The sequence below is a fragment of the Ambystoma mexicanum genome, chromosome 10 (assembly GCF_040938575.1).
Source record: "Ambystoma mexicanum isolate Mex_15411 chromosome 10, UKY_AmexF1_1, whole genome shotgun sequence".
NCBI lineage: Eukaryota > Metazoa > Chordata > Amphibia > Caudata > Ambystomatidae > Ambystoma > Ambystoma mexicanum.
The window spans coordinates 1,611,633,675-1,611,659,494 of NC_090932.1; the positions used below are offsets into that span (position 1 = coordinate 1,611,633,675).

The following is a 25,820-nucleotide window of genomic DNA, read 5'->3' on the forward strand; positions in this document are numbered from 1 at the left end:
TGCAAAACCTAGTGAAGGGAAGGGTTGGTTAAGGGAACATATATACCTATCGTATACGTAGGGGTTAGTACTTCATTGGTTGCCGCTTACCTGCAGGGCACGACTCGATCTACCGCTAAATACATATAACACTGATGTAGCAGAGAACATGGCAGCAGATTGGTCTATGCAACATTGTATGGCACGTTGCCCATAGACCCTCTGATGGATTGGCATTCTCACCCAACCTTGGACTTTCGACTTGTTGGCAGCACATAAGCAAATGAAACTCAGGTACTCGCGTCACGTCAGATTACTCCCCACTTTCCCAAGTAGTCCATCATCTCTCATCAGTCTGGCCATAAGCCAAAGTTTCCCATCTGTAATTGACCTTGTAGTCTGCTCTCTGGTCTGGGACATTTGAGGGAGTGCAAGCGCATCTCAATCTTCATCTGAAGCTTAATGAATATCCCTTGTTATTGACTTCTGAATCATCTTGTGTGAGGAGACTGCACATTGCTCCTCTTGGCCTCTGTAGACTTGCTCACTCCAGCTTCTATAGACCCTATCCACTGTTAATTGTCAATACTTGGCTTTAAAAATGTTTTTTTCCTCTTTAATCCAAGAGAAATATGTCTTCCGTACATGGCTTGTCGTCTGCCTCCCCTTGTGTCTTGCAATTATTCCTTAAAATCGCACCCTTGATCCCAGGCCAACATAGACCCCTCTTTGTTTTGCATACAAAGCTATTTCTCATACGTCTTGTGACTCTGCACCCCTGGTCTGTCTCTAAGGTAGCTGGATTGAGTCTTAACATGAGCCAATGTCCATCTTCCAATTATGTCTGTCCTAGCCACGTTATATATTCCTCTATAGCAAGCTTCTATATGTATCCTCTGCCTTGTGTTACTGTATATTTAAGCTTATTGGTCAGCAAGTTACTTCTTTGTATATATGATTACTTTATCATTTCATACATGTTTCTCTTGTCACTGTAGTTACATTGTTACTCTCAAGGATTTTCATATCATTTCAGTATGTCCTCGTATATCTTCTTCATGTCATCAATTTGCCCTCGTCAGATTTCACTTTTCCAATATGATGCCGGCCAGGGGGTGGGAGCTAGGGGAAACATCCATCTGCTCTTCTAAAAGGTGGTTCACTGCAACAAAAACTGCAGCGATGTTCTAGAAGTGTGTGGAAGGGTTGTATACTAATTGACCTTTTCACAATTGACCTTGGGAGAATTGGCCTCAGGAGAATTGACCTAAATTTGAAGGTCAATTAGGACATATATGTGGGGGGGAAACCCCCCGCAACTCCCTACCCAATCCAAAACCTCTCGCAACCCCCACCCAATCACCTTAAATTATTTATAATCCAAAACCAACCAAATACATATATAAAATAACTAAAATAATATAAAGGTCAATTGTGCAGAAGGTCAATTAGGACCACTATAATCAGGCCAATTGTGCAAAAGGTCAATTGTAAAAGGTCAATTTGGGCAATACCTGTGGGGAAGTATGTGGAAGTATGTGTTGTTGGCGTCTGTGTTGGCCTTTAGGTTATCCCATATAGAAAAGATAACTTTCATAGAAAGGTTGTCCCTCTGATGGGTCTCAATCCACCTTGGGTATGGTCCAAGATGTTGTTTTACTTTAGGTGTTTGGGAATTTCAGTACAAAAGGAGCACTGCTTGATTTAATCAGAGAATGGCATGTTTGAGATCAGGATAATTTGTCAGGTCTTTCAGGAATCTAGCTGTGTTTTAGAGCATCAGTTTTATATTAGCTGTCTGGAACTGCTCTGGTAATGTGGTGCATGAGAGGCCCTGGTGCAGTGGTGATTGTGCCAGGAAGGCTCTGCCACAGCTGGTGTGGTAGCTGGTAAATGAAAGGCTCCACTGAAATTAGGGTGATGCTTGGAAGGCTTTACCAAACCATTTTGATAGGTGGCGTATGAGAGGTTCTGGTGGAATGATGATTATGGCAGGAAGGCTCTGCCACAGAAGGTGTGATAGGCGGTGCATGAGAGGTTCTGGTGCAATGATGATTATGGCAAGAAGGCTCTGCCACAGCAGGTGTGATAGGTGGTGCATGAGAAGTTCTGGTGCAATGATGTTTTTGGCAGGAAGGCTCTGCAAAAGCAGGTGTGATAGGTGGTGCATGAGAGGTTCTGGAGCAATGATGATTATGGCAGGAAGGCTCTGCTACAGCAGGTGTGATAGGTGGTGCATGAGAGGTTCTGGTGCAATGATTATGCCAGGAAGGCTCTGCCACAGCAGGTGTGATAGGTGGTGCATGAGAGGTTCTGGTGTAGTGATGATTATGCCAGGAAAGCTCTGCCACATCAGGTGTGATAGGTGGTGCATGAGAGGTTCTGGTAGAATGATGTTAATGGCAGGAATGCTGTCCCATAGCAGGTGTGATAGGTGGTGTATGAGAGTCCCTTGTGCAATGACATGATATGATATGGCATTTATAAGGCAGCTGTGTACAATGACAGTGGTGACAGGAAGGTACTACCACAGCAGGTGTGATAGGTGGTGCATGAGAGGTTCTGGTGCAATGATGATTATGCCAGGAAGGCTCTGCCACAGCAGGTGTTTTAGCTGGTACATGAGAGGCTCCACTGCAATTAGGGTGATGCGTGGAATGCTTTACCACAGCAGGTATGGTAGGTGGTGTATGAGAGTCTCTTTTGCAATGATATCGTATGATATGGCATATATATAACGCGGCTGTGCACAATGACGGTGGTGACAGGAAGGCTCTGCCACAGCAGGTGTGATAGGTGGTGCATGAGAGGTTCTGGTGCAATGGTGATTATGCCAGGAAGGCTCTGCCGCAGCATGTGTGATAGGTGGTGCGTGAGAGGTTCTGGTGCAATGGTGATTATGCCAGGAAGGCTCTGCCACAGCAGGTGTTATAGGTGGTGCGTGAGAGGTTCTGGTGCAATGGTGATTATGGCAGGAAGGCTCTGCCACAGCATGTGTGGTAGGTGGTGCGTGAGAGGTTCTGGTGCAATGATGATTATGGCAGGAAGGCTCTGCCACAGCAGGTGTGGTAGGTGGTGCGTGAGAGGTTCTGGTGCAATGATGATTATGGCAGGAAGGCTCTGCCACAGCAGGTGTGATAGGTGGTGCATGAGAGGTTCTGGTGCAATGGTGATTATGACAGGAAGGCTCTGCCACAGCAGGTGTGATAGGTGGTGCATGAGAGGTTCTGGTGCAATGGTGATTATGGCAGGAAGTCTCTGCCACAGCAGGTGTGATAGGTGGTGCATGAGAGGTTCTGGTGCAATGGTGATTATGGCAGGAAGGCTCTGCCACAGCAGGTGTGATAGGTGGTGCATGATATGTTCTGGTGCAATGGTGATTATGGCAGGAAGGCTCTGCCACAGCAGGTCTGATAGGTGGTGCATGAGAGGTTCTGGTGCAATGATGATTATGGCAGAAAGGCTCTGCCACAGCATGTGTGATAGGTGGTGCATGAGAGGTTCTGGTGCAATGATGATTATGGCAGGAGGGCTCTGCCACATCAAGTGTGATAGGTGGTGCATGAGAGGTTCTGGTGCAATGATGATTACGGCAGAAAGGCTCTGCCACAGCAGGTGTGATAGGTGGTGCATGAGAGGTTCTGGTGCAGTGATGATTATGCCAGGAAGGATCTGCCACAGCAGGTGTGATAGGTGGTGCATGAGAGGTTCTGGTGTAGTGATGATTATGTCAGGAAGGCTCTGCCACATCAGGTGTGATAGGTGGTGCATGAGAGGTTCTGGTGCAATGATGATTATGTCAGTAAGGCTCTGCCACAGCAGGTGTGATAGGTGGTACATGAGAGGTTCTGGTAGAATGACGTTAATGCAGGAATGCTGTCCCATAGCAGGTGTGATAGGTGGTGTATGAGAGTCCCTTGTGCAATGATATGATATGGCATTTATAAGGCAGCTGTGTACAATGACAGTGGTGACAGGAAGGTACTACCACAGCAGGTGTGATAGGTGGTGCATGAGAGGTTCTGGTGCAATGATGATTATGCCAGGAAGGCTCTGCCACAGCAGGTGTTTTAGCTGGTACATGAGAGGCTCCACTGCAATTAGGGTGATGCGTGGAATGCTTTACCACAGCAGGTATGGTAGGTGGTGTATGAGAGTCTCTTTTGCAATGATATGATATGGCATATATATAACGCGGCTGTGCACAATGACGGTGGTGACAGGAAGGCTCCGCCACAGCAGGTGTGATAGGTGGTGCATGAGAGGTTCTGGTGCAATGGTGATTATGCCAGGAAGGCTCTGCCGCAGCATGTGTGATAGGTGGTGCATGAGAGGTTCTGGTGCAATGGTGATTATGCCAGGAAGGCTCTGCCACAGCAGGTGTGATAGGTGGTGCGTGAGAGGTTCTGGTGCAATGATGATTATGGCAGGAAGGCTCTGCCACAGCAGGTGTGGTAGGTGGTGCGTGAGAGGTTCTGGTGCAATGATGATTATGGCAGGAAGGCTCTGCCACAGCAGGTGTGGTAGGTGGTGCGTGAGAGGTTCTGGTGCAATGATGATTATGGCAGGACGGCTCTGCCACAGCAGGTGTGATAGGTGGTGCGTGAGAGGTTCTGGTGCAATGATGATTATGGCAGTAAGGCTCTGCCACAGCAGGTGTGATAGGTGGTGCGTGAGAGGTTCTGGTGCAATGATGATTATGGCAGGAAGGCTCTGCCACAGCAGGTGTGATAGGTGGTGCATGAGAGGTTCTGGTGCAATGGTGATTATGACAGGAAGGCTCTGCCACAGCAGGTGTGATAGGTGGTGCGTGAGAGTTCTGGTGCAATGGTGATTATGGCAGGAAGTCTCTGCCACAGCAGGTGTGGTAGGTGGTGCGTGAGAGGTTCTGGTGCAATGATGATTATGGCAGGAAGGCTCTGCCACAGCAGGTGTGGTAGGTGGTGCGTGAGAGGTTCTGGTGCAATGGTGATTATGGCAGGAAGGCTCTGCCGCAGCAGGTGTGATAGGCGGTGCATGAGAGGTTCTGGTGCAATGGTGATTATGCCAGGAAGGCTCTGCCGCAGCAGGTGTGATAGGTGGTGCATGAGTGGAATCCTTGAGGCTCTGCTTTCACTCCCAGAGATGCTTTTTTGTGGTTCCATCTCAGCAGATATCACTCCATTAGCATCGAGTCCTGTTTTAATGAATGTGTTTCCCATAAGTGAGCAGGTGTCTAATGAATTTCACATTTACTACGGTGTTCTGCCAAAGAACCTTATACATTGTTAGGGTGAGCTTCGATGCAGCCCCTGATTTTCGGCCGTGGTCCAAGGAAGTGTGTCCACCTCCCTTACTCCAGACCAGGGACAGTCCCAATGGGAACCACCACCCCAATCCACCAGGCCAGGGAGGGGCGCTGCACCTCTAAAATAAATGTGCTGATAACAGGATATGGGCAACACCCTGATATCTCACCTTAGTCTTACCTTATTTACTGAACGTAGACAAAGGTGGATTGTATTGGGATTTCATAGGGATCCCAAAGTAGACCCCTCTATATTGCCCCTTGTCCCTCTACAAACTTACACACCTTTCTCCCTTATATTTACTAACAACCCTACTTAACGTTTAACCTACTTATCATTTCCCGATCTTGCCCCTCTACTTAACATTCTCAGTATTTATAAATGTACACTACCCTACTCAGTTTCCCTTCCTAACATTTACTATACACCTAAATATATATATATCTATACATAACTATACATAACCACAACAAATGACATATAACATATTAAACATGTTTTTATACTCATAGGTGACTGCTGCAGTCAGCCGCCCCTTCCACAGTACCTTGTTGGGTCTGTCTTTCTGGTGACCGCTTCTTCCCCGATCTTCCCCTGGCTGATACTAGGAATGGCTGGGGGTCTGTACTAGATATTCCTGGGGCCCAGCCCCACAGCTACTTTCTTCTGAATGGCCCTGTCCACCAAGTGCAGCCACTCGTACACACCACACATGGCCCGCACAATTGATGTCCTTAGGTGGCCCAATCTGGGGGCTCACCTGCTTTCACCGCCACACCCGCGGCTATTCAATAGTCTTCAGAGTGGGCTCCCACAGCCACTTTCTGATCTTCTGGGCAGCCCTGTTGCTGTGGGGGCCACCCACTTTGCTGCTGTGCCTCATGTTTGCTTGAGGTGGTGTCTCCATTGGCATGGGGATGCCAATATTTTCACCGTTGAGCCCGCAGCACCATGCATTGTGTCAGAGGGATGCAGGGTATCGGCCTCTCGCTTCACCCGGGCTGCTTTGATGGCACAGGCACGGCTTCTCTTCATCCAGGCTGCCACAACAAGGCAGCTGGGACTTCACCAGCCACAATCTTTACCTGGGATGCCTTGTGGGGCATCCTGGAACTTTTCTTCAATGCTCTGCCCTCACGGCCTAAACGGCCAGACCCGCTGTCCACTAGGAGGGCTATCAGGGGCACAGACAGATTGCCTGGTTCGGTGCCCTCCCTGTACGGCCCGTACTGGGAAGCTCAATCTTTGGCCCAGCCAGCTCAGTGCATGCTGCCTGGGCCCTTCCGGCCGGGACCCTGGGTAGTCTGGCTGAAACCATGGCCTTGCTCCTGGCAGGCAATCTAGGCCCATGGTTCTCAAAACTGGTCACCCCCCTCACAAGGCCTGGCACCATAAATGTCTGTGTGCCCATGGGGGTTGGTTTTCCTTCTTTTTCCCCCGTTGTTTTTGTTTCTTTCTCCTTCCCTTGTTATTACTTTTTCTTCAACAGTCTTTCATCACTGTCTTTTATTTTTCAGAACTTCCCCAGAATTCTTTTCTGTCCTGCCCCCTCCCACTGATTCCTCGGCAGGGGAGTTCTGTTCCTTTTGTTCTTCTCCCGTCCCTCTTTTCAGCATTCCATGCAGCCCCGTGGTCGGCTTGATGGATTAGTTCAAAAGACATACACATAATGTAACACACACTACATTTAATAAAGTATTTTATTAAACCCTGGTGTATCTGTCTTTATTTCTAGGTTTTCCCTCAGGGCACAAGCATTTAGCCCCTTCCAGACGGGCCCCCTTTGGGCCACAAGCTACATGGAAAGTTATTGTTCTTGCTTAACTTCCCAAATTATGTTTCACACTTTGTAAAAGTATCCAAAAAAAATCATTCCGTGCACTTCTTTTCTCCGGTTCCTATTTATTCCTCTTATTTTTTTAATTAGCTAACAATATGTCATTACAGCATGCATGCCAGATAAAAGAAATCTGAAGCAGCAGTTTTAGTTCAATTTGTAAAATGAAAATCATAGGACAACGGTTCTTTTCCTCAATCAGAATTTGACAAAGAGGCAAGCTCCTCAAGAAATGTATTCCGCTGCGGCGGAATATCTGAATTCTGATTGAATTTGCGACCACCTCAAACTTCACTGCACCCCCACCCAAAATGCAGCCAACAGGAAAAATGTTTACAAATACTCCAGTTTGGATCTTGAGTTCTTCAAATCTGTGACCCTGTGGGGGTGCTCTTTTTATTTATTTATTTTAACATTTGTATAGCACACAGGGCAGCCCCTAGGAATTGCGGCACTGTTACTTGTAGTTACACTTAGTTACAGGAACAGTAACGTACATTATGCATGTTGGTGATGCTTACATTACATTATGCATTTAGGTGAAACGGTACATTACATTATGCATTCAGGCAGGTGTCGGTTAGGTAGCTGTGGTGTGATTTCCAAGCCCCATCACTACCATCTCTAGTGGAGTTAGGCCTTTGAGCTTAGTCCACGCTACCCTTGGTGAGCCAAGGTGTACTTCAAGAGAGATTTTTGACTTGACACTGTCTTCGAACCACCGACAGAGCTTTGTGGGTGCTCACTAACATGTGTTCAGTCTCTAGAATCTCTCACATGCCTGTCCCTCCCCCCATCTGGTTACTCACAGTTGCACACATACTGCCTTACCCAATCAAGTGCAGAGAGTGCAAGTATGGATCAGAATGCAATTGCCTCTTCTTTCACATTCTTAACCTCTCTGATGAGGCTTCCACAAAGGTGATATTCTTAAAGGGTAGAAGTTGTTTGGCAATTTAAACATTTCTACTTCTTCAAGCTGAAGGAGAGTACTGTTCTCATCGGTCTGCCAAGATGTTATAATTTCGCTACACTTTACTGGGGTGACAAACAAAGCTCCAAACGCTTCGCTGCCGGAAGCCGTACACACTCTTCCTTCCTCAGCCTCTGTGTGCCCGCATTAACTTTCTACTCACCTCCACACGCTACAAAACACAAGAAGATCTGCACTTTCACCCACCGACATCTGTTCTGCACCCTGGTGGCGGCACCTGCTATATAGTACGTGGAATGCATCTGGCCCTGAAAACACTCAACAGGGAGTTTTTTGGGAAGTTCAAATCACGAAGGTTTGACTCAGAGATCCCTTGCTGAAGGGCTGCTTGTGTTGTTCTCTCCAGGGATATGATCAATGTTACTTTTCCCAGCAGGGCTTCATGACTGCAGGTCACCTTTTTTGCCCAGTATCTTGATTGCATTTAAGCCGGGCATTAGGCAGCGGCAGGCACAAGTGTGAAATAGAGAGTCAGAATAGCATGTCTGTCAATTAGCACCTGGGGTAGGCACAGCAGCTAATCGGGTTGCTTGGACCGCGGGCTGAATCGCATGCTCCAAGCCTGTGTTCTGATTAAGCTCACAGCTGGTCGCATCCCCCGCCATCTTCCCTCCCTCTCCGAGAGGACCTTCCTGCTTCCCCCTCCCTCGGCTCCCTTGCCCGTTGGTGGCACCACTGCTACGCCACTCATCAGGAGGCCCAGGGCTGGCACGTGAAAGAGGGGCTCCGTATGGAGCCCAGTCGTCCATTTTCCCATTCCGAGGACTGCCATGTTGGATGTATACGCATTGCTCGTATCAAATTGCCCATGGCCGATTTTTTGTGGCCGTTTTGACCAAAAATATATGCGGGGGAAACCCCCTGCAGCCCCCACCCAATCCCCCTATATTATTTATTACCCCAAACCCACCCCTCAAATATATTTTCGGTAAAAACGGCTGCAAAAAAATCGGCCAATTCGGTCGCGGCCAATTCGGTCGCAGGCAACTTGGGCAATACCGTCATGTTATGTTATGTTATTGGATATTTGTATAGCGCCTACTGACATTGTTATGGCATCGGAAGCACTGTGGGTGGAGGGCCTTTCTGTGAAAACATGAAAATAAATGAGCATTGCATTGCATGTGAAGAGTAAATAAATAGTGCAGAGAACCCTCCTCCCACACCTGACTAAGCATTTCCCTGCCATTTCCGCGTGGAGCCCTGCCTTCCTTTTTTCCATTTCCATGGCGGCCGTGTTCAGTGAATATTTGTTGGAAACAACAGGTGAAGATGAGGATGCAATGTGTTCTTCCAAACAAATGCATTGCTGTCAGCACCCCAGGACGTAACCCCAGGCTACTAATAGCGATAATCACCCACTCTGCAGGCTTCACTGGCTGGAAAGTGTGCCGAGGCCTGCTGTTAAGGCCCCTGTTTCTCTCTGGCCTGTAACTTGGGCCCCAGGCTATTACTGGCCAGTGAAGCCTGAGGGCTGGTGAATAGTGATTAAGTCACTGTTCACTGGGATTGGGCCAGTTGCAATTCAAAGCTCCCAATCTGTGTCTACTCCAAAATTAATTTGCTTTATGATCTAAGCATCTTTTAGTTTGGGCTATTAGGTGACGCTTGCTCCACCTATAAACTGAAACTATCGCAATAGAATACAGAAAGGGAGAAATAGCATATGAAGGGGGACAAACAGCTTATAGGTGTTGTCAGGTTATGAGCCCACCCATTGACAGCCCACAGTCATGCTTATCCCTATGGCTATTTCCAAACGGTTAATTCCCCTCCCTGCTCAAAACACCTCTGCATGGGAACTTTGTGAGCTTGCTTTAATCAAGCCTTACCATCAGACTCTGCACGCAAATGCTAGTGTTATCTCAAAGCAGCAGAGGGAAATGCAATACACCAGTGATGCCTCGGAACAAGCCTACAGCGAAGATTTGACTGACCCAGTGATTCATAGTCTAAGAAAATGGTCTGAGTTTTAGAATGGGAAAAGTGGAACCACAAGTCCCAGAATGCAAAGAAAAAAAACAGGAATGGGTAAGCACTTACAGATTGGAATGGGTTATGACAGCAAGCATGGCGATGTGCTGCCTGGGTCCATTCTCCGGGTGGAGGTACTCATGCCCACAGATATGGTGGCAGGGCAAGAACTTTAGTTTTACAATTTTCATTGAAAGGTATCACAGAATAGAAAAAAAACATCAACAGCAAGACAACATTGTTTCCCCCTTCTCACGGAAGTAGCCCTGTCTTGCATTTTCCCTCTCACCACCACCAGAGCTCACCAGGTTTCCAATTCCATGCATGTCAAAGCTATCCAGTCCCGTTTTTATTTTCTTAGAATTCTGGGATTTCTAATCCTAAATTTAAAATGGAAAATACATAACTACAAGTCCCAGAATTCCAAGAAAAAGACAGGACTGCATGGCTTTTTCAACCATGGATTTAGGAAACTTGAGAGCAGAGTACCACTAGCCTAGTCCCCCTTCACTTTCAGAGCCACTAAATGGTAGCAGGCCATGTAAATGACAGCGGAGCCCGGTATTAACCCCAGTAATGGAACAAAACATGTCACCCTCTTCCTAAAACCAAATAATTCATTAAGAAGAAAGATGGCTCTTGCAGACATAGGAGTGGCAATCTGCATCTCCAAGCACAAGGTATAAAATGAATTTTACAAAGAAGAGAAGGAGGTGCTTCAAAAAATAAGGACGAGCATGGGTACTGCTTTGGACTGAAAGTGCCACAGCACCAGCAAGGTTTGTGCTCCTATCACCAGGTGCACAAGAGCCCACAGCCTAGAGTGAACAGATGAAAAATAAAACGGACAGGCCATAGACATAGAAGTAGGACTACTGCAAATGCAAGTAAAACTGTAGTCCTACTTCTATGTCGCTGGCCTTTTGCGGGGGGTAGGGTGTGTGCTCACAGGCTCACACCCTCATTGGAGGAAAGCGTTGGGATTAGGAAGTGGTAGGAAATGCTTTTCACGCCCCTATTCACGCAGGAAGAGTTGCAACGGGAACGGATTTCAGGATTTCTAAATCAGGTCCTGGCAAATCTGGGACTGTAGCCACCCACCCACCTTGGAAATCCCGGATGGACAGGGACGTCATTTAGGGGTTGCCAGAGGTTGCAAGTGCGAGCTCTGAGGTCTCCCTTGCGACCTCTAAAAAAAAGAAAAGTTTTTTTGTTGTTGTAATGCAAGCTCCTGGGCTGTGGCCAGCACCATGTGGCTCTTTACTTCTGGAGTGGCTGGCTTTCTTGTTCAGGCCCCTTAAAAAAAATAAGAACAGGAGTGCCACAAGTCTCACACTTTCAGCACTGACCCTAAATAAGAAAGAATAGGAATACCAAATAATGTGTCTTTCTGGAACTCTATACAATAATTGCTAGACTCATTAAAGGTTTATTTCAGGCACACTTCAGGGGTGAGTCAATGATTTAGTCTGTTCTCAAACTCCTCAACTTAGCCTTACACCCTTCTGAGGTCGATAAATGAGTACCAACACAGGTTGGGTGATATTGGGTGTATATTTTTTCTATATAAAGCGCTTAAGCGTAAGTGCTATATAATAAAACATCATTATCATTTGGTCATGGATGTCTGCTCGCATTCACAGTAATTTGGTAATATGCGCCTATACACACTGATCTTAACGAGACATATGGCGATCCATTCCTGTATGAAATGTACATCACATTATAGTGATATCTTAACCATATTTTTGGTAGTGTACAATGCTATGTGATGCCACTTTCTGTTTTGGTCTGTTTTCTGTTTTGTCAACGGGTGAAAGGTCATGTTCCATCGCTTGCCGCAATATCACTTTGTGGTAGGGTCAAATGACATCATTTCCTGTGATGTCATCAGGGGGCAACGGTCATGTGATGTCACTTCGGCTACCCCTGGCATTTTGGTGAGCCATCACCTCTCTACACTCTCTTTCCTCTGCACCACTCTGGATTTCGTGAGCCGTCTGATCTTTTGCCAGCAATAAGAGATGCTCACTTTCTCCCCAGTACTGAAGGCATTGCTTGTCTCTGTAGCTTACATTGCATTCTCCCTTTTTCAGGGAAATGCCCGCGGAGGGTCTAGCTTTAAAGCCTATTCTAGAACAGGGAGCACTTGCCTCTGCAAGAATCTGGACTGGTACCGAAATATCAAGAAATCTGGGGCGGGGGAAGAGCTGCAGCTGCTGGGACCTACAATTAGGGAAATGGTGGGGGTTGACTGAGCCAACGAGTGGGGCCTGGTAGTTGCCCCTTGAGTCATCCTGCTAATGAACTCTTGGAGTGGCATCTCAAGATGGTAGACTTTACCACTCCATCCCCTTCAACCCTTTCCACCACTGCTCTCTCTTTTCACCTCTCATGTTCACGATCCAACTCCTACTTACCACACCGCTGCTTTGGTCGGGCACCCTCTTATATTCCGCCCAGGACTAGATTTGCGCTTTTGACAGGCAAATCTGTAGCAGCTGTATGGCACTCGGGAGAATGCCCTCTGATTGGCAGCCCCCTGTTTGGGCAACAGATTTCTCATGTGGGCATAATTGGTCACAGGAAGTTCAAAAGGGTGGGCCGCCATTTTGAAGTCAAGCAGTTTTATCTCCATGTCTGCCTGACGTCAGGATGGCCTCACGTGTGTACACCGATGCTGAATTTCTCTGTATTCCGGCTCACCTGTTTTACTGTTTGCATCACAGGCTCTTCCCTGGCAGCACAGGGACACTCGATGGTGTGTTGCGTGAACTATGTTTACGCATCTGCTATTTGTTGGTATTTGTATTCTGTTGTATGCAATGTATTTCTTGCAGAGTGCCAGCAGCGGGGGCATTTTAGCTAGTGTCTTGGGCCACACTTTTCTCCACCTTCTAAATGCATCCTACATCTTATGCTGGGGACCACAGGAAAAGTTCCTTGCCTCTATGCGTGGTGTCTCATATGTGTCTAGAGAAGGAGAAGAGCCTTTGTGAACTCTCTTGGGCAGAATGGTGATGTGGGCTGCTGCCCCCGAAGCCGAGGGTCTGCAGGGACCACTGCCCTAGCCTTCCTGAAGTGACAACTCCTAGAAAGCGAGAGAGAACATTTTAACGAGTAGTGGGAGGTATTATTTTAAGCATTGCTTAATTTGTCGGGGTGTTTGCCAGGGCTCAACCTTGGCACTTATTTTTGAGCCCTGGCACTTATTGTCTCAGACTCACTTTAATAAAGAAGTGGTGATAGTCAGTGCATCCATCAACCACAATGTGCAGGTACGAGGTGTAGTCCAACCCCAAATGGTGGCAGCAGTGGTAGGGACCTGCCCACCTGCAGTTTCACAAGAGTGCTAGAAAATATTTTGGGCCCTGGCACTTCTTTTTTTTCAAATTAAGAACTGGATTTAAGTTCTATTGTATTTGCCCACAAGGTGCAGCATGTATGGATGCATTGTGCTGCAGTACAAAGCTTGTAATGCACATATGTTCTGCAGGCTGCACATGATTACTTGGTTTGCGCATGCACAGAACACTCTCCGTTTTAAAAGGCAACCTGCAATGTCGCGCAACCGCAATGAAAATGTTGGTTGCCTCAGACCATGTGGTAATTGGGGACACTGTGCACTGTGGACTGCTGTGCATTTTATGCAAAGGGGGCTTTTGGGTCCTACAGAGCATAAGTCGACGCGCAGTGCTAGCTTTGCGCTATGTCACAGAGCTTTGGTGGTACCGGGCAAGATAGCTGAGTGCATAACCCTGGCCTGAAGTGGTGCTGGCACCTGCTGTCTGAGACTGGACCAAAGCCAGCAGTGATAGGCCATTGGTGGCCCGCATTACCAAACACTTCTGATCCTGTGCAGAGGAGCAGCAATATAGGCACTCCCCCTGCCAGGGCACCAGGTTATCAGCCCCCGCAGCACCGTCTCAATCATAGAACCGCACGCCTTCTATGCACTCAGCGGCTACTGTTAATTAGAGTGCAGCGGCGTGCACTTCACTATTCAGGGAAGCGCTTCTCATTTGATGTACTCTCACGCAGGGCAATGCCTCCCAATGCCAGCGTTTTATAGCATTGATTAAAGCTAACAATGAAACATGGCTGTGAATGGCTCATCAGACAAACAGTCCTTGGCTTCAAGGGCTGCCAAGAGGTAGGTATGGGCCAGACGACTCGCCCTTGCGCAGTAGACCTGGGAGAGGCTGCCACAGGACGATGATCAGGTGTGTGCTAGATCTGGGATAGGCTGCAAGTGTTTCATGATCACCTATGCAGTAGGTCTAGGATGGGCCATGAATGATTGATGTATAAGTTGCAGAAGCTGCCACGTGTTAGGTCTGGGCTAGGCCTGGGATAGGTGACAGTGGCTATAGTGGTTTCAGGAGATGGCCTATTGCGGCATCGTCTTGAGGTGCATGCAATAAGGACTGGCTATGCTTGCTGAGCAAGCACCTGGCACATACACACACTCTTTTCTATTCACCATAATTGAATAGAAAATTAAAAAGGAGTTGTTTGATAGGGATAAGAACGATTGTTGGCACATTTATGTACAAAACATTTTGTGTCCTGAATGCATATACACTGATAATGAAATGGTGTTTTGAGAAAAAATATTTGATTGTGTGAACCACCAGTACAATTATTTTTATAAGTATGGGTTTTACCATGAATATGTTTTATAAATGTATAAATATTAAAATATGTATGTTTATTTTGATAACCGTGAGTTGTCTCTGGAATTATGTTGAATAGAAAAGAGTGTGTGTATGTGCCAGGTGGATATTAGGTACATCCTTCTTGCTTAAAGGGAGGAAGCCGTTGCTGTGGGATTTTTCTTTGTACATGTTATATTGTAGTCCTCACCCACACGGCCCCTAAAAAGAGGACAAATACAGCTCTGTATAGCTGGTGCTGAGCAAGCAGCCATGATGTAGATCAGTTTGACATGTTGCTGTACAGTCTACCTGACACAAGCTCCAGAAGTGTCAAGAGCAGCCATGTGTTGGGTGAGGCATAGACTACGGTGGCTCGGCAAGATGCCATGTTGTAAGCCTGGGAAAGCTATGAGTGCTTTATACGTTGCCATGCAGAAGGCCTGACAAAAGCTACCGTGGGTTCAAGGGCAGCCACATGTTATGCCTGAGATGGTGGGCATAGGGTTAGGAGCGGGTTCTAATTGATCCTGGTTGTATGTTTGTATTGATCCTGGTTGTATGTTTGTGCTGCCATCAGGGCCGGCCGCAGGATGTGTGGGGTGGGGCCAAGTGTGAAACATAAAGTGCGGGGCCCCTTCATTTGCATGAAGTGACATCACAGGAAGTGACATCACATGATAATGACCACTATTTATGTAGGCTGCAGCTAAAAAAATGCATATATATATATATATATATATATATATATATATATCTATCCTATTGTCAAGTTTCATTAATGTAAATGGTGCTGCTAGTAACTTCTATTTGTTTTCCCCAGTTGGGGATTACGGGGTTGGGGTGAATACCTACCTGGGTTGCCCACATTGCAAACAGCGTGTTATCCTGAAGGGTTGGAATGGGGAAAGGCCTGCACTGTTGGTTGGAGCCGATGATCACCCCAACATGTGCTGCGACTAGGTGGGGTGCTGTGGCAGTCTTTTTATATTCTATTATATTCTGGTGAAGCTTCAATGTTTCTAGACAAGTCCGATCTATGAAAGTCTCATGAGAGAAGGTGCTCCCCTGCTCATCCAGAACTATCAAGGACCATATCAACACCTTTGCTCCAGCCTTGGCCGATTTCTGCAATCACTCCTTTGCCACTGGAACATTCCCCTCCGAACTTAACCACTCTCTTGTGCACCCCCTTCTAAAGAAGCCCTCTGCGATCCTTCCTCTCTGGCTAACTATCGCCCGATAGCCATCACTACTTTCCTGGGCAAACTCTTGGAAAAGCTGGTCATCTCCCAGCTTAATCTACATACTGAATCTGTTGGTTGCCTCCATGACCACCAGTCTGGCTTCAGAGCTGTTAGAAGCACAGACACTGCTCTCCTGAACACCCGTGAAGAATTGCTCTCCAATCTTGACTCTAATCTCCCTTCTGTCCTCATTCTCCTTGATTTATCCTCTCCTTTTAACATGGTCAACCATGCCATCCTGCTCAATCGTCTGCGGGACAAACTTGATGTTACTGATCACGCCCTGGCCTGGTTGACCTCCTATCTCACCAAACAACCCTCTCAGGTCCAACTAGGCTCTTTCCTCTCTTCTATCCCTCTGTGGTTTTTCCTAGGGATCTAACCTCTCTCCTTGGCTTCAACCACTACCTGGCACCTCTTGCCCACCACATCACTACATTACTGCTCCAATTTCCAATGTTATGTGGATGACACTCAGCTGTCTTTTAGTCTCCCCTCAGTCACCTCTGCTTCTTCTCTCATACCAGACTGTCTGGCCGCAATTCCGGAATGATGTGCCACCAATGATCTCTGCGTTAATGCCAGTAAGACTGAGATCCTCCTCATTGGCACACCCGCTACCTCCATTCCTCTCTTTATCTGGCTGCCCACTCTGGGCCCTCTTCCTGCTCCTTCCTGTGAGGCTAAGAACATTGGTGTCATCTTCGACCCCACCCTCTCCTTCTCTCCTCACAACTCTGAGGTCTCTAAGAAGTCAAACTATCAGCTGCACCTCCTCAGAGGTATTCTTCCTTCTTTCACTTTCCCCCAGAAGTTCACTGTCTCCAGAGCTCTGGTGCTCTCTAGGCTGGACTACTGCAACAGCCTCTTTCTAAATCTTCCTGCCTCTACTCTTCGACCATAACAACTTATCCAGAACAGGACTGGCAGACTTGTCCTTGGCCTCAAGCCCAGGGATCATATCCCTCCAGCTCTGAAATCTCTTCACTGGCTCTCCATGGCTGCAAGGATCAAGTTCAAGACTCTCTGCATCATCCACAAGTCTATCTGGAGCCTGGGACTGCTCTACCTCCAACTTTCTCTTCCAAAACATCTTCCTTCTCGAGCTCTCCACTCATCCACCTCCATCTCTCTGAGGGTCAGAAGCTTCTCCAAGCATAGAGCTGCGGGCAGATCTATCCCCTCGGCTGGGGCCGCCCTCTGGAACAGCCTCCCTGCCTCTCTCAAACTTGAGCAGAACCACCTCCGGTTCCGGAAGCAACTCAAGTCCTTCCTTTTCGCTTCCCTATCTCTCTTCCTCTACCCTGTTGATGCAACTGACTGTGCCGGGCACTGGTCACCTGGTCATTGTCTGAACTCTGTCCCAGGCCCCTGCATGTCCAGTTTCCCTTGCACTGCCTCCCGGCTCCCCCAGCACTTAAGGGTCTGTATCTGCAACCCCACAGTCCCTTCTCTCTGCACTTATGAGCCACCCGCTGGCTGGACTTTTGAGTTAACAGCACTTCCCTCCTCCCCTCGCCCCTAGCACCTCCCCTCTCCCTCGTCCCCGCACTTGCGCGATCTGAATGACACAAGGCCTAGTAAAATCGTTATTTTGTCCTCCCTTTGTTTCGCCCTCCATGTCTAGCCGTGCCAGGAAACACTGTACAAGCACGTTATACATGCCACATCATATCATATCACAAGCAATTAGCTCTTTGTCACATCTGAAAGCACACACTTAAGGACTGCTGTGAGAATGAGCTGCCTCCTGTCTCCTACCCTTTCAATCACTCCCCTGACATGCAAGTACTAACACCATATCACGATTTAAATTGCCTAAAAATGTATGCATAAGAATGCAGGTCCTAATAATGAAAACTACATTACATTCCCTATTTTGTAGACATTTGGTGATTTTAAAGCATCCTCTGCTTTTGGGAGTCTGCACTCTGATTTACAAAGAAAACTCAAACGTAACTTGCTGCAGGAGGGCACATATTTTAGGCAGCTAACTGGTGCTTTGCACGAGCTTTGAAAACAAAATGTCCCTTTGCACTTCTTAACATGTTAAGAACGTGTTGTCCAAAACAATGGTCTCTTAAATACACCACCGCCCGCTTTAAATGCCCTGCTTTAAGAACAAGTGATCATCAGTGCTTACAAGGCCAGCAGCGCCTATTGGGTCCCTGGGAGGTGGGGTATTTGTCTCTCCAGAGTCGCAGCAGGAGGTTGAGCTGTGACACGTTGCCTCACAGTACAGTCAATAAGGGAGCTCTGCCTCCATGTGGAACAGCCTCACCTCCACAACACCGGCACGCTTCCTCGTCATCACGCATGCTGAAGCGTGGGCCACCCGTGTGCTCAGAGCGCCCTGCAGCAAGGTTAACTACTCTGAGCACACGGCCCACGCTGCAGCCTGCAAAAAGGGAGTCAACGGCACCCTCGGAGCGGGGCCCTAGGAGACGCGGGGCCCAGTGCAGCCGCACACGCTGCACACGCCTAGCCCCAGCCCTGCCTGTCATCATTCATTATGTTCTTTTGTGGTGATGTGCGCCCCTATCCCTATTGGCAGTTGGACGTGCTACAAATAAAATAAATAAATACATAAATAAGCTAGAGTGGCTTTGGGAGGTGCTGTGTTGCAAGACTGGGAAAGGCTCTGATTGCTTGGCAAGCTGCTATGAGGGAAGCCTGGGAGAGGAGGGGGTTGTTTTCCAAGTTGCCATGCAGTAACCATGGGAGAGGCGATGCTGAATGTCAGAGCTGCCATGCTGTACGCCTGGGAGATGCCATTATGGATTCAGGAGCTGCCATGCTGTAGGCCGGGGAGAGGCCATATTGTCTTTGGAAGCGGCTCCGAGGCCATGGTGGCTATGGGAGCTGCCATGCAGTAAGCATGGTAGAGGCAATGCTGACATTGGGAGCTGCCATGCTGTAGGCCTGGGAGAGGCAATGCTGACATTGGGAGCTGCCATGCTGTAGGCCTGGGAGAGGCAATGCTGACTGTGGGAGCTGCCATGCAGTAGACCTGGGAGAGGCAATGCTGACTGTGGGAGCTGCCATGCTGTAGGCCTGGAGAGGCCATTATGTCTTCAGGAGCTGTCATGCTGTAGGCCAGGGAGAGGCCATGATGACTTTGGGAGCTGCAATGCTGTAGGCCTGGGAGAGGCCATGATGGCCTTGGGAGCTGCCATGCTGGAGGCCTGGGAGAAGACATTATGGCTTCAGGAGCTGCCATGCTGTAGGCCAGGGAGAGGCCATGATGACTTTGGGAGCTGCAATGCTGTAGGCCTGGGAGAGGCCATGATGGCCTTGGGAGCTGCCATGCTGGAGGCCTGGGAGAAGACATTATGGCTTCAGGAGCTGCCATGCTGTAGGCCAGGGAGAGGCCATGATGACTTTGGGAGCTGCAATGCTGTAGGCCTGGGAGAGGCCATGATGGCCTTGGGAGCTGCCATGCTGGAGGCCTGGGAGAAGACATTATGGCTTCAGGAGCTGCCATGCTGTAGGCCAGGGAGAGGCCATGATGACTTTGGGAGCTACCTTGTTGTAGGCCGGGGAGAGGCCATGATGAATTTGGGAGCAGCCATGTGGTAGGCATGGGAGATGCCATGATGGCTATGAGAGATGACATGTTGTAAGCCTGGGAGATGCCATGATGGCTATGGGAGCTGCCATGTTGTAGGCCTGAGAGAGGCCATGATGGCTTCAAGAGCTGCCATGCTGTAGGGCTGGGAGAGGCCATGATGGCTTTGGGAGCTGCATGCTGTAGGCCTGGAAGATGCCATGATGGCTATGGGAGCTGCCATGTGTAGGCCTAAGAGAGGCCATGATGGTTTTGGGAGCCGCCATGTGATAGGCCTGGGAGAGTACATTATGGCTTTGGGAGCTGCTTTGCAGTAGGCCTGGGAGAGGCCATGATGATTCTGGGAGCTGCCATGTGATAGGCCTGGGAGAGTACATTATGGCTTTGGGAGCTGCTTTGCAGTAGGCCTGGGAGAGGCCATGATGATTCTGGGAGCTGCCATGTGATAGGCCTGGGAGAGGCCATGATGGCTTTGGGAGCTGCCATGCTTTAGGCCTGGGAGAGCCCATGATGGCTTTGGGAGCTACCATGCTGTAGGCCTGGGAGAGGCCATGATGGCTTTGGGAGCTGCCATGTTGTAGGCCTGGGACATGCCATGATGGCTTTGGGAGCTGCCATGCAATAGGCCTGGGAGAGGCATGATGGATTTGAGAGCGGCATGTTGTAGGCCTGGGAGAGGCCATGATGGCTTTGTGAGCTGCTAGGTGGTCGACCTGGCAGAGATATCTAACGTGAAGTAGGCATGCCCGAGGCTGGGGAAGCTTCACAAGCTGCCGAGCGATAGTTTTGGGCAAGGCTATAGCAGCCTAACAGGGTACATGTGTTGAGCATGGGAGAGGCTATTAGAAGGGCTTTGTAAGTTGCGTCTTGGAGAGGAAGTGCTCCTCAACCCCGAAACCCTAAACAGCTTACCTCTCCATAAGTGACAGTGGTGTTGTAAACCCTCATTTCAGGATACACATTGTCCAGGTACCACTTAAAACTTCGACACTCCAGCTTCTGGCGGAGGGCAATCCGCTCCGAGACATCACCAAAGTCCACTCCGGGGTTCTGCAAGGAGGACAAAATGGTGGCGTGAGGCATAAATAGCTTAGTGTCAGTCTGAAATTAAACTATACCCATGGGTAGCCAGGGCCCACTGTAGTACTTTTAATTGCAGCAATAAACGTATCAATATTCGAAAATGGCAATCCAGAAGCAAACGTTACGCAGAGGCTTTGAATAGGGTCCACACGTCATTGCATGACGTCGTCAATCCATTTTGTCACTGTGTGAATATGTAATGTTGAGTGTGGGAGAAACACGCATCCTGTATGTGACAAGCAATGCATGCAGTGCATATAACATATTTGCTGATAACATAACAAAACACACCATGCCACATAAGCCACCTTACCCTTTATGACGTGGGCATGCATGTTAGCAGTTGGTGTTCCTTTTAAAACATACGTTTTCCCTTTCTCATGAAGAGCACGGGGGTTGGGCTGGCCAGAGTTACTGCAGTAGCTTTAAGAAGTCAGTCTGGGGTGAAGCTCTTTCCTTTGGGCACTGTGGTGTGGGGTACATTTACCCACCCAGCAGAATTCCCCTCCATCACCAATCTGCACTTCAGCATTTACCAGCAAAATGGCTGCGCTGGCGCTGTTGAGCACTATCGCCTTCCCTTAAAAACTGCATTTTGCAGTCACCAAAATAATGGCTGTGCTGTATTTGCCAACCACATACGTGGCAAGATGAACAGGGAACATTGACGGAAAATTGTATATTCTGAGGAAGGTGTATGTGGTGCCACTTTGAAATACAATACTAACATGCCTTTTGATAATAGGTATACATGTATAAAGTTATAGAATTTTAGGTAAAATATTTCTCACTGAAAATGACAAAAAAATATTAGAAGGGCGAAAAAAAGTCCTACAAATGTGGGAGTGGGAGTATTATGTTCTGTGTGGAATATGTAATTTGCCTATATGATTTGTGGAAGCGCCACTGCTGCAAAAATGTGCGATTTATGTCCTAAACTGATTTTGGCAAAAGTGAATGTGGGATGACTTTATAACTCATAAAAACACATCCCAAAAAACTCAGTCCTCTCCTTCAGTTCAATCTGCCGCTAAGGAGGAAGCGACATAACATAGGCTTACCTATCCGACTCTTAGGGGTAGGTCTCGCTTACTTCTGCCCAACAATTAATCCGGTGACGTCACCCGCCTTATAAAAGGGGGAATCTCAAAGAGACAAGGGACACACTCGTCTGAATTTTCCAGCTTCTGCGTATCCAGACTTTTCATATTCATCCTGCTGATTCCAGATCCACCCTGCAGGTTCCACGCTCCACTGCCAGGAAAGGGATAGTTGGTTCAGGCCCTCCTTTCCAGGCAGAACCACCCTTCAGAAATAAACCCCATAACAAAATCCCACTAAATTCAGAGAGAAAGGGGAAAGGTGGCTGAGCCAGCTATGAGATTCTCCAGTGCCACCTGCTTGCCCTGCTACCCGCTCCATCCAGCTGAGGCTTTGCTGTGCTATGACCAGACCTTTGCCCAGCTGTCTTTTGCTAGGAGGGTCTGCCATGGTGACCAAATCCTTTGACTCCAGAAACCCGGTTGGCGGTCCCAAATCCCAAACTCAAGTGCTGATTGTGAGTATTTCCTCATTCCATAGCTACACATTGGGGGTCATAATGAGTTGGGCGGTAAGGGATTACCGGCACCGGTAAGGGGACCAGTGCCGGTAATCCCCTACCGCCCAATTCCGAGGTCTCTTAGCGGGAACCGTAAGGGACGTGTGGTCGGACCACACGTCCTTTACGGGTCCCGCTAAGGGACAAGGATGCTAATAACAGGCTTGCCATTCGCGAGCCCATTATTAGCGCCCTCCCCATTCCCATCGAGCCCTATGGGGGCTCAAATGGGAGTGGGAATGGTTTGTTCAATGGGGACTTACGGGTCCCTCCAGGGTCGGAATGGACCGGTAAATCCCCATTGAACGAGACCGAGCCGGACCCGGTATTGGAGGCAGCCATGGCGCAAATAGCACCATGGCTACCTCCAATCTCGGAATGAGGCCCAGAGTCTACCCCATCTTGATACCTTGTCCTTGTTCCACTCTCTAAGCAATCCCATCCATACCCTGATAACTTAGTTAAGATAGTCTAAATCCTCTGTGTATTCTGCTCCTTGATTTTCTAGTGTTAGCACAATTCTTCCATTTGTGTCTGTCTTGCATGAGTCCTTAGTCATATTTTGAATAATTGAAATTAATTCCCACATAGAGCTGAACGTGGGGTGAAAAGGTAAACCTTGCAAAATAACCTTGGAGTGTTCCGTGTCTTTCTTTAACAATCTACTCATTAAATCTAGTTTAAGTGAAATGTGTCCTTTCCTTTTTAAACCGATTTTCTCTTTTAACTGCTTTATTTTCCCAAAACCGAATTTCCTTTCACTTTGCAAATCTCATCCAGTTCTCCAGCTAGAGTCCTTCTTTCACTTTCCTACTATCCCTGTGATGTGCATCTATCACCCAGCCTAAAAAACGCATTCCGATTCTGTCAATTTCACCAATTATTTTTCAAAACCGTTTCGACATTTAAAACTGTAAAAAGCAGAAAATGCAACTTTCCAACGTGTCATTTTGGCTGCACAGTGTTCTTCCTTTCAAGTTGATTTTTGAACTGTATGTCCTTTGTTCATACCTTGCCTTATAGTTTCTAGTGTTCTTACATCGCTGATACTGTTAGAAATCATATTTACCCCATTTATTTAACCGCACATATGAATTAATTATTTAGCAATTCCGAAGGGTCATTTAAGCCATTGCAAAGGTTTTTGCCTCCCATTTTGTGAGGGAAGGTCAGATTTGAATTCCGTCTGCTATCTAGTATCCCTGACTCGTTGCTGCTCCTTTCTATCCACTCAAAATTCTATTAGTTGGGGTTTGACGGAGCATTGCAGGGGGAAATCTTAACTCAGGTGCTATCTACCCGAACAGTAAAATTGCTCCTATTCCTCTGTGTTTTGGATATGTTCTCGTAGAAGGTCGACCAAGTGTATTTCATCAGTTTACATTGTAATTATCACCCCATTGGTGATTGCTGCCCGATATTAAAATTGTGTGATTATCTTTGAATTTAAAATAAATAAATATTGTATTCCCACCAACCGGCCTGGTTCATGGTCCATTGTGACCCAGGGTATTTGTAAGAGGGGGTGTGAGACGGGTTGGGTGCCAGCTCAAACTGAATTCTAGGAAATAAAGAAAAGGTATTTTAATTGAGTGCTACATCCTAGGCTAAAGGCAATGGTTCTGGTTCCGGTGTGTGATGTCCGATTAGAATCCTTAACAGTGGCTAGGCACCCACAGTCCTGGCTCTCCGTGGGCATGCCAGCTTCATGGAAAAGCACACAAAGGATTCATGGAAAAAGCACAGTTCGGATATTTATTAAGTATATAACCTGTTTTTTTAGAAGTATCCTGGTTAGAAATGAAGTTTAGTGTGTGTAGGTAATAAAAGCATCAATATAGCTCATTTGAAATAAGGCCTATTCAATGGGCCTCATCACAAGTTGGGCGGTATCCTGGCTGGGATACCACCCAACTGTATTTATGTTACTGCGCCCCTGTCCGCAGGATCAAGGGTTAGGCAGTAATGGGTAGTCCCCATTGGCTCCATTGGACCCAATGGGAAATTTTCTGCGCCATTACCACCGGCGGAATTACCACACGGTAATAGTGCCAAAAAACAGCATTTTTCTGGCACATTTATCCCCAGCTTACAGCTGGGGGTAAATGCTGCCAACTCAAGTTTGGGCGGACCCTTAAAGGCAGCGGTAATACTGTTACCGCTGCATTTAAGCACTACAGCCCAACTCGTGATAAGGCCCAATGCATTTATTGTTCACTTGTTAGGCGCCTGTACAGCAAGTAAACACCGTTTCAAAGCGCCCACAGGGCAAAGGGAGGGAACAGAGTGTGAACCACATTAGTAAACACAACAAATTAAAAAAAACAGCGGGGGATAAAGCAGGAAAAAGTGAGTATTTAGAGTGCAGCAAGGAAGAGGGACGGGGGGAAGTGCTAAAGTGTCTGTGCTTGTGGGTGAGCCACAGATACGTGCATGTCGAGGAGAGTGCTACACGGACAGAGGCCGCGATGGGTAAGTGCGAGCCTCCCATGCGTAGGGAGTGCAAGGGCAAGTGCTGCGGGTAGACAGGCGCTGGGACGATTGGAGGTGGGTAAAAGAATGGTACAGTTAGTGTGTCTGGGCATTGTACACAGTGTGGCATAGAAGCTGAAGTGCATCCTTACTGTGTGATGCAAATGCTGCATAACAGAAATAGTAACATGAGCATGAAATAGCATGCATTCTCCTTGAGGTTGCTGTCAGAGATAACATATGTTTTGCAACTTGCATTGAAACCAGTGCCACCCAAGGGATCGTGTTAAGGTCAGCAGGTGTGGACAAGCGCATTATTACAATAGATGTACTTTAAGGTCTGGTAAATATTTCACTGGTGTGTGATCCAATGCAATGTGTAAAGTGCCATCCTTCTCAATTCCCGCTGAAATCAATGGAACACAGGAAGGTATTGCAAGAGTAGATGTCTATATACATCAAGGACTGCGGCAAGATTTCACCCGATATGGCACACCCAGTACATTCCATCAGTGTGTGGCCAGAAAGTGGTGTTGATGGATAAGGGATGCTTGTAGCGTTAGGACACCGGGTATTGGAACTGTTCTACCTATCACCCACAGGATCGGTGAAGAAGCTTAGGCGAAGTCCCAGTGAGTTCACTGGTGCCAGAGATCGACAGAGCTGCTTGGGTAAAGAGACTCTCTCTCCCAAATATCAGCTGGGACTGCTCACTTCTTCCTTACACAGAACCCCAGCTCGCCCTTCACCTTCACAGTGGGGGCAGCCCCCCCCCCCCCGAGGCTTCAGATAAGGGTGGGTAGAGCAAGTGTTGTCCTGGGCGTTCTGCAAAGACCAACAGGGCCACCCTGGATTAAAAATGAGCTAGATGAACTCAGCAGCAGGAGAGATGCAGTCATCATCTAGGGGCAAGCTGACCAGGTACAGCACCAAGAGCTTAGGCAGGGGTGGAGGTGTCAAGCCCACATTGCACAGATGCGTTGGGTAAGATTCCCGAGAGCAGAGGGTTTTCCAATTTGCCTGCACTGGGTGCCACCCAAGGGATTTGCGCAGATATGGGTGAGTATGCATATGGACACCTCTTCCACTAAGACAAGAGTCCTTAACAGGCAGCAGGAGACAC

At 47.8% G+C, this 25,820-nt stretch overlaps 1 protein-coding gene across 1 annotated transcript in view; it reads right to left on the reverse strand.

The window, feature by feature from the left end:
* Window positions 1–25,820, reverse strand: part of GALNT9 (polypeptide N-acetylgalactosaminyltransferase 9) — a 1,283,051-nt gene that overhangs the window by 241,061 nt on the left and 1,016,170 nt on the right. The window contains exon 8 of the mRNA XM_069619988.1: window positions 20,455–20,592. Within this exon, the coding sequence (XP_069476089.1) occupies window positions 20,455–20,592 (138 nt within the window). The remainder of the gene's footprint in view (window positions 1–20,454; window positions 20,593–25,820) is intronic.